Below are 15,388 nucleotides of genomic sequence, written 5' to 3'. Positions count from 1 at the left end.
TTTTTAGTCATTTTTACTAAAAACTAATTTTATAAAAACCAAAGAAAAAAAAGTATTTATCTTGAATATTATATAACGAAGATGGCAAAAAACATTTTTTTACAAAAAAAAGACATAAATATTCCTTCGTTTCAATTTGTTTGAACTACCTTTTTTTAATCTATTTTAAAAAATAATTTTTTCCCTTTTTAATTTCAACTTCCCACATGATATGTATAAAAACATAAGATTAACGAACATTTTGATACATTGAGCATATTTTTAATTTAAGAGCACAAGATTCAAAAGTCTTATGTTATACATCAAGTACATATGTGATTCTGCTCTAGCAGAAGTGCACGCACTATTCAGCTTTGGAAAAACTCCCTGAGGTCCAGAAAGAGATAAAGTTTATTTTCTTAAACTCCGTATCAAATCAAAATAGGACAAACAAATCGAAACAATTGAAGCATTTTAATTTATTACAAAGGTTGTTGCAAGTTGACCAAATATTTGGGGTGAAAAATGGAAAAAGTCATGGTTTGTGGTCCTAAATGTATCAATTGTCAAAAAGAAAAAGTATAACAACTATCACTTTCGTGTTAATTTCGCTAAGAAAGGGATGGTTTGTTTGTTCCCCTATATTTAATAATATTGTTGTTGGTCCCCCCTCAAGAAATATAAAATTCAAAAAAATATTTATAAGTTTAGTAACAAACCAAAATAATTTATTTTACCATTATATTTAAACAATTCACAGCTAATTAGAGGATAATGAAATCATTTGTAAATAATATTTTTTTTGATTCTGTAGGTAGGTACTTTGAGTAAAAAAAAATCTCAATATAATCAAATGAAAGATCTAACTAATTAAAGACTAAAAATATTTTTAAAATAACGTTTGTAGTATTTGATTTTTGGATAGTTTATTATAAACTTGGATTGTGTAATAATGTGTAATGATTAGCAGATTAATGTGAAATTTTAAAAAATTAGGATAGGAAAAGGGAATTCGAACTCTTGCCGATAAGATGAAGTTCAGATAGTTAATCAATTGAATTATTAAGATCTCAAGAGATTTGCGTCTATACATTAAAGAATCTTTGTAATATATTTGGTCTAGAATTGAGAAAACAAACAAGATTAGGGATAAACTTGATTAGTACTTATCACATAAAGAATATTTGTGGGCCATGGAAAGTAGTTAGAAATTGGTTTTGATATGCTTATTTGGTAAGTTTGATTCCCATAAATATATATTCTATGAAAATGGATTATTATAATTTTAACAATATGCTGTTTAAAGTTTAAATCAGATGATTACGTGTATTACAATTCTTGTTTGTGATTCTTTTCTTTGATCAATCATTAAAATTATTGGATAATAGCATTTCTAGTCCCTCAAATAGTAATTATTATTTTTTAGTCAGTATGATATTTGATTAAATATATTTAATCTTCAGTTAATTAAATATATTTTTGGGTCCCTTTATATTATATTTAATCTATTTTTAAGATATTATTGTTAAATATGAAGTAATAATTAGAAGCTTAACATAACACATGGATAATGCAAGTAAAATTATTGATATCAAAGGTAAATTTATGAAATTCAAAAGTGGATCAAAAGTGTATATTACAATTAATCTAAACTCAAATGTACTTGAGTAAATTTCACAAGGACTAAAATATGAATTTTCAATAATTGATTGACCAACATTAGTGCCATTCACACTTAAAATTATTAAATTGTTATTTCTAAATAATTTTCTTTTTTTCACTTTATTCTAGCATAATATCTACTTTCTCATTCAAAATGTTTGAAAATTCTGAAATCTATTTTGTCCCTTCCCATTCTAAAAGAATATAACTATTTCAGGAACAGTTACTAATGCCCCACTTTTATTTTAACTTTTGAAAACACTTAATATTTCATGAGTCTCAAAATAATTATGGTGTTTTTCATTTACATATTTTTTTATAAGAAAACAATAAAGTAAATGTAATGTTTAATCATTTTATGTTATTTATGTTATTTATGTCTTAAAATATAATTTGTATTTATTAAATATTTGCTCTATTTATGTGTCATAATTAAAGTATTTGTAGTCTTCAAAAACAATTACTACTAAGGATAAAAAGGAGAGAAAAAAAATAATGCTACTTTGTAATTCTAAAATGACAAGTAATCCATACGTCCATCTTTATTTGTTCAACATTGACTTGGCATATCCTTTCAAGAATAATAAATAAAATGATAATTTTACTATATCACCCTTGAATAATAATAAATTCAATACTTTTGAGAAATGACTATAGTTTATTATAAATTAAATCAGTAACTTAGGGGTTGTTTGGTTGGAAACAAGTTATTTCGAGATTAATTATCTCGAGATAAGTTATCCCACATACATATGAGATAACTTATCCACCACGGTAAAAGTGGTGGGATGAATAATTCAAGGGCCAACTGATACCTCCAACCAAATACATAATATAATAATTTTGCATTTTATTTTAAAGATAATTATGCCTTATACCTCACACCAAACAACTCATAATAAGTGATAAATTATTCCTTGATTTTCTAATCCGTTCAAGTAAAAGTGAACATCTATTTATAATAAAATAAACAAATAAAGATGGACAAAAAAAATATTTGAGAATAAAAACGACAAATATTTTGAGACTAGAGTATAGAATTGGATAAAGGGGAAAAAGATCAAGTTTAATATAGTATATAAATATGATTTCAACTATTTTCTAGGAACAATAAAGCACATTTATAATCAGAAGGTTAAAAATTAAAAGCCTCTACAATATTGAATTAAGACAATTTAATGTTTAGGGTTTGGTACTTTTGTACTTTTTAAGTTAGGTAATTTCTGTTTTCACTTTGCTAGGCAATCTGTCAAAAAAGGCTCAAAGAAAAAAATAAAGTTTAGCCAGTGGTCCATTTTTGCTAGAGAATTTAATATTTTTGTCTTGCGTTGCGACTTATGAGAACATTTAAAGTAAATGTAGGTAGTGAAAAGTGATATATAATACTGATAGGGACTGACTGGAAAATAAAATACAGAAGAATTTGTCCACAAATACCTACCTACTCAACATAAAGTTGTCATCACCTTTCTCTACATCTTTTTCTTTTTGATATTCATGTTGTCCAACCTAGCATCTCGATTAATTTTTTAGGATATCTATCTTTCATCGGGACAAAATTAGCTTACATGTATAACGATTATACCCATAGGAAATTACTAGCTTAGGTTTATAATTTTGTTACAAATGATACATAAAAAATCTTTCATAGCAGTTTTTACTTTTAATGACTGGCATATTTATGATTCTTTTTTTTTTCCGATGAAGCTACAATCATCGATATGTCGAACTTATAAAAAGAAGATGGTAGTGACATGCAACTATGTCATTAGGTTTGCGCGCAAAAGATGGGTCACATAGTCTTTCAAGCCTGCTATGGGGGTTTCATATGAACAGTGTGCATGTCCGAATATGTTTTCGCAGAGCTATAAGTATCACACATCGAGTTAGATAGAGCTTGACAAGTTGGTTCACTAACACCTTATTTTTCCATTTATAAGCCACAACCAACTTCGACATTTTCGATTTCCTGTATTTACTAGCTTCGACCAATATAAATATCAAATAATTCTATCTACCAAAGCTTAAACAAATAAAGAAAAATCACCTAATAATTCTGTCTCTATTGAAATTCGAACCTGAAGCATCATCAACTTAAGGATATTTTAGTTCTGATTTTTTCTCATTAAGCTGGAAAAGATTGTTTCAGCACAAATGTCAAAACTGGGGACAATATATTGCACTAGAAAGAGTGTAACATATCACTCATCGTTTTCACAAATACTGGTTTCTAATATCTCAACTTTGCAGTTCTGCCTACTGGCAAGAACATTGATAGGACGCGATTTGATGTCCCTTAACTGGATGGAAAACTGATCCTAAAACATGCATGAACACATACACACACACCCCGGACACAACATACATGTTAACGGTATACTGCATGTATGTCAAGGCTACCGACTCATCACGTTTCCATATCTTGCTGTAAAAAGCTCCAGCTTATAATCAATTGACTGCCAAAGAAGTAATATATACCAGGCATGACTAGTGAAAAACAGAACAAGTATCTATGCATTAAGAAAGGGCGTCAGGTAACACTTCCTCAGAGACTGAGTCACTATTTGAAGCATAAACCAAGATCCTGTACATAGAAGACATTATCATATTAGAAGATGAGGAAACAAATGACAATTGTATGAAGGGTGAAAGACTACTATACATAAAAGAAAAGCAAGGACTGACTTAAGCTCTAGGATAGCGAGAGCCTCCTTTCTTCCGGAGGAACTCGGGGATCTCTACTGAACCACCTTCCAGGAAGGATGAAGGCCGTCGGTTAATTCCAAGGTTGGCATCTCCTTGCACTAGTTGGTTTCCCTGTAACATCATGAAACAAATTATACAAGATGCCAACCAATACACAGGTTTTGCATGAAGAGTGAACATGCAAAGAGAAGTGGAAGAGAGGAATACCTGGAGGGACCTCCCATCACTTTCTTCTTGGCGCTTAAAACCGGTGGCAATCAGGGTTATACTGACCTGCATCATGATAATAATGACGCGAGTAAACATGATCCAAGATGAATATTGGTCAAGGGTTCGTGGAAAGAGAGCTTGAAACTAGTAGTAAATAGAAAGACTATGAGTAATGCAAACTAACAAGTGATACAATCCTCCCAATGCTGTAACATTACCAGAACCTTTTTGTGTTCACCATAGAACTAACATAAACAAGTATTTGACGTGGAAAAATAAAGGCAATGTCACAACAGATGCATCTATTCATTGGAGCACTAATTTTGCTTCATACCTATTTCTCCGTTCATATAAGAACTAAGAAGTAGTAGTATTATTCTCGTAGTTTCTTGTCCTATGATTTCTGTTACTACCCGTAGTTTCCTGTTCTTCGGTTATTGCATTATTTGGCTATTAATGTTCCTTGTTTTCTGGACTGTTTTCCTTATTATTAGTTATCTCCTCTTTACTTGTATATTTTTCTTTTTTAAACTGCTGTGATATGCGTTATTTGAAGTGAGGATCTTTCGGAAACAGCCTTTCTACCTCCACGAGGTAGGAGTGAGGTCTACATACACTATCTTCACCAGACCCCACCTATGGGATTACACTAGGTATGTTGTTGTTGTAAGAACAAGGCAATCTTGTATCTGTTCAATTTTAAACACTTGATTTACCAATTAGAGAGAAAGCCTTCCCTATACTTGGTCAATGTTGGACTTCTGACCTGATAAGCTGTTTCTTTGAAGTACATACTTTGCTGAGAAATTCTTTAAGAATTAGATTTGTTATGCAAGAGAAAGTGACTGCTAATGCTTTCTCGAAGTAAAGGAAACCAACCATTACTATCCCTCACAAGTTCGGGTTTTATGGTCAGACATACTTTTATGCTGTTTCAATTAGAAGTTACTGAGAGTCTATACCAGGCCCATTGTAATTATTAAACATATAGATCTTTGCTAGTTATTTCAACATAGTATCATCTTAACAAAAGCAATATTATCCTTGTGATAGGAGATATTAATGTACCTGTCCACTTAATGATGGGTCTATCACAGCTCCAAAAATGAGGTTGGCACTTGGATCGACAAGGTCATATATAACCTCTGCTGCAGCATTTACCTAGAGAAGTGCCAGATGAACATGCAAATGTAAGAGAAGACATCAAAAATTGGATAATCATGAATTAACATAATCCACAATGTGTCTACGAGCATAAGATATTGTGAATGCAGCTTTCTTTGAATCTGGAGGTTCAAAAACACTAATGGTGCATCTGAAGTAGGAATGCTTTGATTCAATAGTTGTGAGTAAATGACTCATCTGACCATCACTATGTATAACATGAAAAGGATGCAATGATGAAATGTGGCTATATGAAATTTCGATTGAAAAGCAGTCATCAAAGCTGAAGAGAGATAGCAAATAGGACAAACAGGTAGACCAAAAGTGTAGACCATTAAATTTTCTAGAGAAACCGCACTCATGCATCATTAGTTAAAGATTCTCTTTGTTCTTTTCCATTTCTAGAAACAATCACTCAGGGAAATTAATGAAAGGGGGTCATATAACTATCTATACATGCTATGTTCGACATAGAAAAGTTAATTTACTAAAAGCAGTAAAAACATTGGGGGTAGGGGTGGGAGCGGAGGGGAGCAGGGCAGGTACCTCAAATAATGTTAAATCATTACCACCGGTTATATTCCACACAATTCCAGTAGCTCTCTCTATGCCAATGTCCAGCAAAGGAGATTGAACAGCATTCAATGCAGCATCTCTGGCTCTGGTCTTCCCTGCAATATCAACTCAACAATATGACATGTCCTGTAATACATTCTCAACAGAAATAATTCGCTGAAAAAACGCAACTACTTGAGAGATGAGAAAAACTGTATGTGGCCATACATATATCTGTATCCCAATCTAAATATCATTCCATGTAGTCTGCTAGAACTCAAAACTTACTGATTTTTAATATGGATATGAAATACTTTCGGATCTTGGTCAAAACAAGGATGGAACATGCAAAAAAAATCTGCACTTTCAGAAAGAAGTAAAGGCTACAACATTGTGAAATTAATATAAACATGTCAAATGTACATTGTGGCATGACAGGGTGTGAAAGTTATGAGAGTGCATGTAAGCTTAGGTTAGTCCGTTATTATTGATAACAAAGAAATCCCAGAAAAGATTCATTTAACATCTGTGGAAAAGATACTATATTTATCTTCACAAAAGATTTGACTACAAAAATATTGTAGTCTAATGTTTGTCATCACAGCTGGAAAAGACATTGTTAGTATTGAAAGGGGAAGACAAAAAAAAATAATTAGATCAACAGAACTTTCATTTCATATTTCCAACATTGCAGCCCTCTAAGTTGTCAAGTATGTCATTTTTCTTTAATATGACCTGATTATAGGTTCCGTCATCGGCTAAAGCTATTAAGGGAATTTAATAGCTCGCTAACATCTCAGGAAACTTAACTCAAGGAACCATAAGAAAATGTTAGGATAAAAGTAAGCAAAACATGTGTTCGGTGGTTCAGAATTGGGATTGCTATTCATTTGGGAGGCTTCGCTCGTCCAAATATTGATAGGAAATAAGGAGAATGATGCATAAGTGATCTTATGATAATGTTCTGTTTTTTAATGACAAGGGGAACCCGCAACTGCTACCCTTTGAGTGCGCAAAGGGTAAAAATCCCACTCCTATGCAATAGCTCGAAAACCATACAGTCGACCAACTGATGGTTGTGTCATTCCATTCAAAAAGTATACAGCATATTAGGCAAGCATAAGCTTGCGCTGCAGTCTACTGTTGGGTAAGTTAGGTTTGTCCCAGAAAAATATATTTTATCTTGGTTAAAATGATGCTATCAGGGAACTCTTAGATGGGTGATTAGATTTAGAACTCTTATGATAATGCTCTTATCCACTTTTGTTTGTTTAATCCCTTTTGACTTTAGGAGTACTTAGAATATATCAGATATATAGGCCCCGAATGTATCACATAAGGCAACTTCATCACATTCATAGTCACCTTACATCTAACAAAATTATGAATTAAACAGTACCAACAAAAAGTGATAGCCCACAATTGAAAAATAGCTTCCTAAACTTACCTGTAGCAGTTCCTATTCCCATCAATGAGGAACCAGCATTTGCCATAATAGCACGCACATCAGCAAAATCCACATTTACCAGTCCAGGAATCTGAATTCATGTAGATATACTGAGAATAAATAATACAGACTAATATATTCACCCACTTAACAAGAGCACTGGTTTGAAAGTGAATTCAATTCATCCATAAGCAAAGAATATATGAAAATATCAAAAATGAGATCAAAGTTACATATTACACAGCCGGAACTCAGATGCATAAAAAGAAGATGAATGGACATTTGAGAACAAATCATCCTTGGGCAAGTTAACCGAAAATTTATCAGACTCATTGCTCTAAAAATCCATACAAAGATCATATGGTATGAAGCAGAAGCTTGTAGCAATAAATAAGCATAGAAAATTACGGTGTTGATAACAAACTGAATAGAGGGTATCCTTCATTTTTGGTGTAAAGAAAAGTATGTAGTCGTGGAAGAAACTTTTGTTGATTTTTCGGAATCCTTGTAACACTAATAAGGTCTTTTGTAATAGTACATATATCTGCCAGCCCTATTTTGTTGCTGATGAAACAAACTGATTGGCGGGCATCACATCATAATTTCTTCAGAAAACACCAAAGATGCTCCATAGTCTCTCCAAACATATCAAAACCAAGACCAGGATAAAATTAGTAGGGCGATTGATACTACTACGGATAAAGATTTGTGTGCAGCTGATGATCCCTACAGTCAATTTTGGAGTAGTATATGTAATGAGAGAAATAGGGAATGCTTTGATGAAACCTCAACTCCAAACCACTCTCTCAAAGCTAATTACTTATACAACCTTTTTTAATGGACTACGACACTACGTTAGCTACTGTAATAAGAACGGATTAGTCTTTGGACTTTGTTAGTTCCATTGTCTTATGACACTATTAAAGGGGCTAACAACTCTTTGTTTTGTAGTTATTTCCTGTAGCTATGCATCTTCTTGATGCCTTTCTGTGAATTAAATACCTTCATCAAAACAAAGATTTGTGTGCAGCTGATGATGTGGACTTCTGATGAGAAATCAGTTTATGGATTAGAAAAGAGGAAAACCTTGTGATAGAGGCAGGGAATGCCCTATCCACTCCCTAATACCAAAACAGGAAAAATGAAAGAAAGAAACATCAACATCGCTGGGCCAGCAAGGTTTCGTTGCATTCTTCCAGGTCAGACTAGAAACAGTTCTGCCAATTAACATTGACCGGGCACGAGAGTTTGTCATTCTTCCCTCCCTCCCTCCCTGTCTCTCCCTCTCTTTAGGGGCAGGTGGCAAATAATGCTAAATTCATCTCAAGTTTACAAAGCATGTATCCAAATTTGGATGTAAATGTCAATCTCTAAAGTTATATTTAACAGCTTATACGCGCTGCTGACTTATCAGCTACATGGTGTCACCAAATCAAAGCAAATTAAGATGCACTCCCCTGGTAACAGACAGGGATTGTTCAGATATAACTGAGTCAATGATCACCTAGTCTAGGTGAAACTACCGTGATTATTAACATAGAATTGACTATATGTTGATATTGCTAGCATAAAATTGAGTAAATGATGACCTTCCCTAGGTGAAAATGTTACTCCCTCCATTTCAATTTATTTTTCTAGTTTGACTTGACACAAAGCTTAAGAAAGTAAAAAGATGAATTTTGAATCTTGTGGTCTTAAATTAAAAATATGTAGAGAATGTACCAAAATGCCCTTTAATCTTGTGGCCTTAAACATATCCCGTGGAAAGTTGAAGTTAAGGAATTGCCAAAAAAGGAAAGAGGCATTCTTTTGATACAAACTACAAAGGAAAGTAAGACAAGCAAATTGAAAAAGATGGAGTAAATAGTACTCTTTCCGTCCCATATTAGTTGATCACTTTTCTTTTTACACGCATATTAAGAAATCATAAATAAGAAGATAATTTTACTAATTCACCCCTTTAAAAACTTCTAGGAAATTTTACAAACAAATGTGAACACTTTCAAAGAGAATTAATTGCAAGGGTAATATAGGAAAAATTTAATTAATGTTTTCTTGATTTAGTAAGGTGATCAACTAATATGAGACAACTATTTTTAATAAGATGATCAACTAATATGGGACGGAGGGAGTAACTGTTAAAAGAAAAGCAAAATCAAATGCACAAACATGAAGACTAGAGAGAAGTTAAGCGTGAATTCCCCGTGTGACCACGACAAGAACCTCTGCCCTCCCCCCCACACCAAAAAAACAGGGAATGAAAGGACCAGTTGCTAGATGTAAAGTAAGACTGAGAAAAGCAACTTAACTTCAAATTCTTGGCAAACAATGCAGAGAGCAGAATGGAAACAAAAGAGTGGGAGAACTCAGCATTCGTACCGTAATTATATCAGAAATACCACGAACCCCTTGCCGAAGAATATCATCAGCCAGGTTAAAAGCTTCAGTTACTGGGGTTGATAAGGAAACAGCAGTCAGTAACTTGTCATTAGGAATGACAATTAGCGTATCAACATTTTCTCTCAAAGCTGCAATTCCTTCTTGGGCTTGAACTGCTCTTCTTCGTCCCTCAAAAGAAAAGGGGGTTGTGACAATTCCAACAGTTAAGATACCCATTGATTTGGCAATTCCTGCAATTATAGGAGCCCCACCAGTCCCTGTTCCTCCGCCCATTCCAGCCTGCACATAAAATTTTGAGGCCCAGAAAGGGAGGAAATTAAACTAAGTACTCCCTTCTACAAGACCAAAAATGTAAAGGAACTTTAATTCTGAATACAGCAATATGCAGATCATCCATATTTAACTTTTACAAAGCATCTGGATAATATACATTGAGATGGATGGCATTAATCATCTTATATGTATATAGTTTCATAAGGATAACTTGTGAAGTTAAGAAGTCTCAGAATAAAAAATTGGAGGCAAAACAGAAAATGACACTTTATTCTCGAGTAAGATATTCCTTTTGATCAGTGCTCTAGATTAAATATGTTCAAGTTAAGAAACTTCACTGATTTCTGGACACCATTTAAACTCAATAAAATAAGGAAACAAATGCAGATCTATATTAAGACCCTAAGAGCAAAATTCATCATTTTATACCCCTGATAAATTTCAGTATCTCCCCTTCACTCAAGCCTTTCAACACCATATTTGGCGATTGTCGGTAAATTCCAGATGTCATACAACATTTAAGAAAATCCCCTCATGCATAGTTTGGTTGAAGTTAAAAACCTAAACATGTGGCAAAATGGCCCTATTTTGCACTTAAGCTAAAACTAAATATTTCTCTTTCTAGTAATGACTGAATTACCCTACCGATCATCAAGGCACCTTGAAGATATCAATCACGCTTCTTTGAAAGTTTCTTCCTCTCTTTGAATGGATGATCTAGTCAAAATTCATTCATTTCTCATCCTATTTAAGCAAGGGGAATCATATTCTTTTTTTTTTTAATGACAAGGGAAACCCGCAGCCGCTACCCTTTGGGTGCGCACAAGGTAAAACCCCCGCTACTATGCAATAGCTCGCAAACCACATAGGAGAGGTAACCCGCACTAGGCAAGCCCGGTGCGACGAGCTCGACCCAGAAGGCAAACCCCTTGCTTTCGCTAGCAAGGGGTTTCGAACTTGAGACCTCCAACATGGAAGTCCCAAGCCCAAACCACTGGGCCACCCCGAAGGGTAAGGGTAATCATATTCTTAAGGTGGTTAAAGGCTAAAATGCCAAATATCACAGATACTCTAGCTTCTCCAGCATCAAGTTCACCTAATTTACATTTCTGCCTGGTATCAACCTTGTCCCTGAAATTGAAACCTCAAACTAATGATTTGATGAAACGTCAGGTGTTCATCCTGAAAATTTATACTCCCTTGATTCACTACATAGAATATATAGTACTTCATTTATAGATATTTCTGATCTATATAGGGAGTGATGCGCAACATCAGATTATGACACTGTCTTTTGCCTACAACCTTTACAATCAGCATACTCAGCCCAAGCTTATGGTGTATGCAAGACGAAGACTAATTCTAGATGGCGACAAAATTTACAACAACTACATCTCATAGAAAGACACAATGCAAAATTATTTATAATGTTATGAAATTATTAGGATTTTGTAGTTGTGTAATCCGAGAGGCCTAAAGGGATGAAGTGGAACAATGTAATACAACTAGTGACAAGGAGAATAAACTATGCTCTTAAAGGTAGACCGCCTCATTTGTTTTCATTAAGATTAAGACGTCTGAATCTGAATATACATCTTAATATTAAGATGTGCATTAAGATTTAGATGTCTGAATACACATTTGAATTGTTAAGATGTTGTATTAAGATCGGAATACTAAATAATTAAGATTTTTAATTTTTTTCAACATATGAACATATAAAACTTGTCTTTATTTAAAAATGAATACAACAACAACAACGCAACCGGTGTAGTCCCACAAGTTATTTTTAAAAAAATGAATAAATATAAAATTCAATAAAGTACTAAATTAATTTAATGTTATATTTAAAAATATTACTAAACATTGTATGGCGATTGGTGGTAGTGTTGACTAGCGGCGGTGGTTATGAGTGCCGATTGGGAATGGTGTTGGTTAATGGCCATGTTGTGAATAGTAGCTAGTTGCTGATGGTGGTTGACAGTAGTGGTTGATGGTGGCAGATGATAGTTGTGGTGGATTGATAGTGACGAATGATATTAGTGGTTGATGATATATAATGTCAATCAATGGTGGGGATACTGATACTAAGTAGTGATTGCTGGTTGTTATGGTAATGGTGGTTAATGGTGATGATTGTAATAGTGGCTAGTGGTGGTGATAGTTCATTATAATGATTTACATCGGCGGTGATTGTGGTTGCGGATGGTAGTAATTGATAATGGTGGGTGATGGCGGTAGCGGTGAATAGATGGAAATGGTGAGCTTGCATCTTTATAGAATTAAATTTTCCAATAGACATCTTAATAATATTAGGACTTTGTTACAGATTTTAATCATTCATTATGTGGTTGTGACATGAAATAAAAAAGAGCACCAAATTTTTAAGACCTGAATGATTAAGATTCAAATCTAAATAACAAACTTAATGATTGATATCTAAATGATTGAGATTAAGACCTTCATTAAGTGCAAACAAATGAGGCCTAAATGGAAATCCCTTCAACCACCACTTTTTCCCATTTCCAGATGCTTTTAAGGGGTTAGGAGCCATATGTTAAGAAAAAGTATTTGGAGTTTGGTTATAGTGTTGCAATTAGCTTGTCTTTAATGGATGGTTGTTACATATAGTTTCATAATGTATAGTTTTTTATTGTATTGTGTTGTATTGTTTTGATGAATATAATGTTTGAGTAAATATTATCGTTTCCCTAATTACATAATACAACTCATTAGCAATTTGAAAGACAAACCTACAAGAAAAGTAGGGTACTAGGTAAAACTATTATAAGAAGGCAGTGTAAAGGTTAAAATAAGATTATTATTGGAAATAAACAAAGACAAAATGAGAAGAAAAAAATAAGGTAACGACGCGATCACACCAAATCGGTCGTTACTTAAAATGAGACTTTTGATGGTTACATAACAATGAATTGAACGATACGATACAATATAATTTAAATAACAATAAAAAGAACATGGTATTTAAACTAACAATACAATATTTAACTATCATCCAAACAAGCTGCAATTATATGAAGATCATTTGGTGATTCTGCATGTTATCACCAATTAACTCTGATAGATGTGAATTAAGAGAATCTATTTCAGATGAATATATCCAGAATATCTCTTATGAGTTTCATATATTCCTGACAGCTAGAAAGGAAGCACTGTATCGCAGTATCTGTTATCGAAGAATGAAAAAACAAAGAATCTTGTACAACACCATATGAAACCGAGAAACTGAGAACACAAAAAAAGATATGACAAAGCATCAAAGTAAAGTTAGCATAAAGCTAAACAACTTAAACTAATAGTCCTAAACAAAAGCTGAACTTACAGTCACAAAAACCATATCTGCACCGCGAACTGCTTCTTCAATGGCCTCCTTGCTTTCTTTGGCAGCATTCATCCCTATATCTGGATTACCACCTGCACCTAGTCCTCTCGTGAGCTCTTGGCCTATTGGCAATCGATTCTCAGGAAACACAGGTGACATCCTAATTGCCTGAATATCAGTATTCACAATCCAAAACTCCACACCATTCATAGAGCTCTCAATCATACGATTAACTGCATTTGATCCACCACCTCCTACACCAACCACCTTAATCTTAGCCTCATTGAAATTCTTCAAACTAGATGAGTCCATTAAGCTCTCGGCAACACCTCCACTCGAGCTTTCCTGTCTAGAGGTAGTGAAAGTATGGTTTCCTTCACCTTGAAGCATCGAAATTTCAGGATGCAGATTTAGAAACGAGTCCTTACTTTGATAATTATTGAACCTATGTGAATTAGCTGAACACTTGAACTGTGGACAACTTGAAATACCCTTTTGGTTAACACCCAAGAATCCAACTTTCTCATCCTGCATTTTCAAAGGACAAACTCTTCTTGCAAGAACAGTTAATACCCCGTTCCGCAATTGAGTATCCAGAGGCACAAACACAGCTGATGTACAACTAGCCATACCCAAACTCAAAAAACCCAGAATCAAAAATCAACTTAATCTACTAATTCCCCAAAAATATCACAACCCCACTTGATTATAACTGAATTTCAACCCCAAAACTTTCTTTCAGCACCTGTCAATTGAAAAAAAAGCAAGAAACAGGCAATCAGGGGAAATTTGTGAAAGGGCTCCAATACCCATAACCCCCCACCCCCAATGAACAAACCCATTAAAACTTGCAATAAAAAGATAACATAAACCAGAAATGCAACAGATAAAGCTCAAAACTTCATACATTTCTACCATCTTTTCCCCTAAACAAAGCAAGATAGAATTGAAAACCTTAAAATTGCAGAAATTGTAGCAAGATTGTAACTTCAGCAAGAAAAAGAAAGAAAATGCCATAAGAGTAGAGAGATTCTTGGAAACAAATACTTACAGAAAAACTCGCAGCATTTGCAGTGAGAGAGGCGAAGTTTTCAGTGAGATAAAAAAGAATGGATTTTTCTCTATTTTGTTATTATAGTGTATAAGCTATACTAAGAAACTGAATTTTAGCAATTTCAGTGTCCATTTGATATAAATATCAAGAATTGCTTGAGAATCACCCTAACTTAAGTTACTTTTTTAAAAATAAAAAAAATATTACGAAAAATGTGATAATTAAAAGAGGGTAAAAATTTGTTTATATTAGGTAAAAATATGGAAATTGCTTTTTTTCTTATAAATTTTCATAGAAGTGAATGACAGAATGAGATATTGACATTGTGAAAAAACTTGTTGGGTTTGAAGTAAAGGTGATTAGGTAGATTTCGTTAAGTATTATGTCGTGAGAAACTATTTGAATGGGGCATTGAGATAGCAAAAAAATGTATTCTCATTATTTCTTGAAATACTTAACCTTTTTTATGGTCTTTGAGAGGATTATTATCGGTTTGTAATTAATTGATGAAGTAAAGCATAATTCTCTCAGTGGTCTGTCCTTAATGTTTCCACGATGTCTAGCAATTCTTCGTGAAGCAGGTGTATGCAAAACT

General features: G+C 33.4%; 1 protein-coding gene across 2 annotated transcripts; it reads right to left on the bottom strand.

The window, feature by feature from the left end:
* Nucleotides 1–3,735: 3,735 nt before the first annotated feature.
* On the bottom strand, nucleotides 3,736–14,916 carry LOC125864962 (cell division protein FtsZ homolog 2-1, chloroplastic). 2 transcript variants are annotated; one of them, XM_049545110.1, is made up of 9 exons: nucleotides 14,791–14,916; nucleotides 13,740–14,484; nucleotides 10,103–10,402; nucleotides 7,724–7,814; nucleotides 6,268–6,392; nucleotides 5,626–5,718; nucleotides 4,555–4,620; nucleotides 4,327–4,458; nucleotides 3,736–4,225 (listed from the first exon to the last, which is right to left on the bottom strand). In XM_049545110.1, the coding sequence occupies exons 2-8, from the start codon at nucleotides 14,367–14,369 to the stop codon at nucleotides 4,327–4,329; spliced, it is 1,437 nt and encodes a 478-aa protein (XP_049401067.1). In that variant the 5' UTR covers nucleotides 14,370–14,484; nucleotides 14,791–14,916; the 3' UTR covers nucleotides 3,736–4,225. The 2 variants fall into 2 exon arrangements, with proteins under 2 accessions (XP_049401067.1, XP_049401068.1); XM_049545111.1 differs by lacking the exon at nucleotides 14,791–14,916 and adding an exon at nucleotides 14,647–14,666.
* Nucleotides 14,917–15,388: the final 472 nt, after the last annotated feature.

Source organism: Solanum stenotomum, chromosome 5, assembly GCF_019186545.1.
Source record: "Solanum stenotomum isolate F172 chromosome 5, ASM1918654v1, whole genome shotgun sequence".
In the NCBI taxonomy this organism is placed as follows: domain Eukaryota; kingdom Viridiplantae; phylum Streptophyta; class Magnoliopsida; order Solanales; family Solanaceae; genus Solanum; species Solanum stenotomum.
Note: the sequence above shows the minus strand (reverse complement) of the source record. Positions and strands in the feature narration are given on the sequence as shown.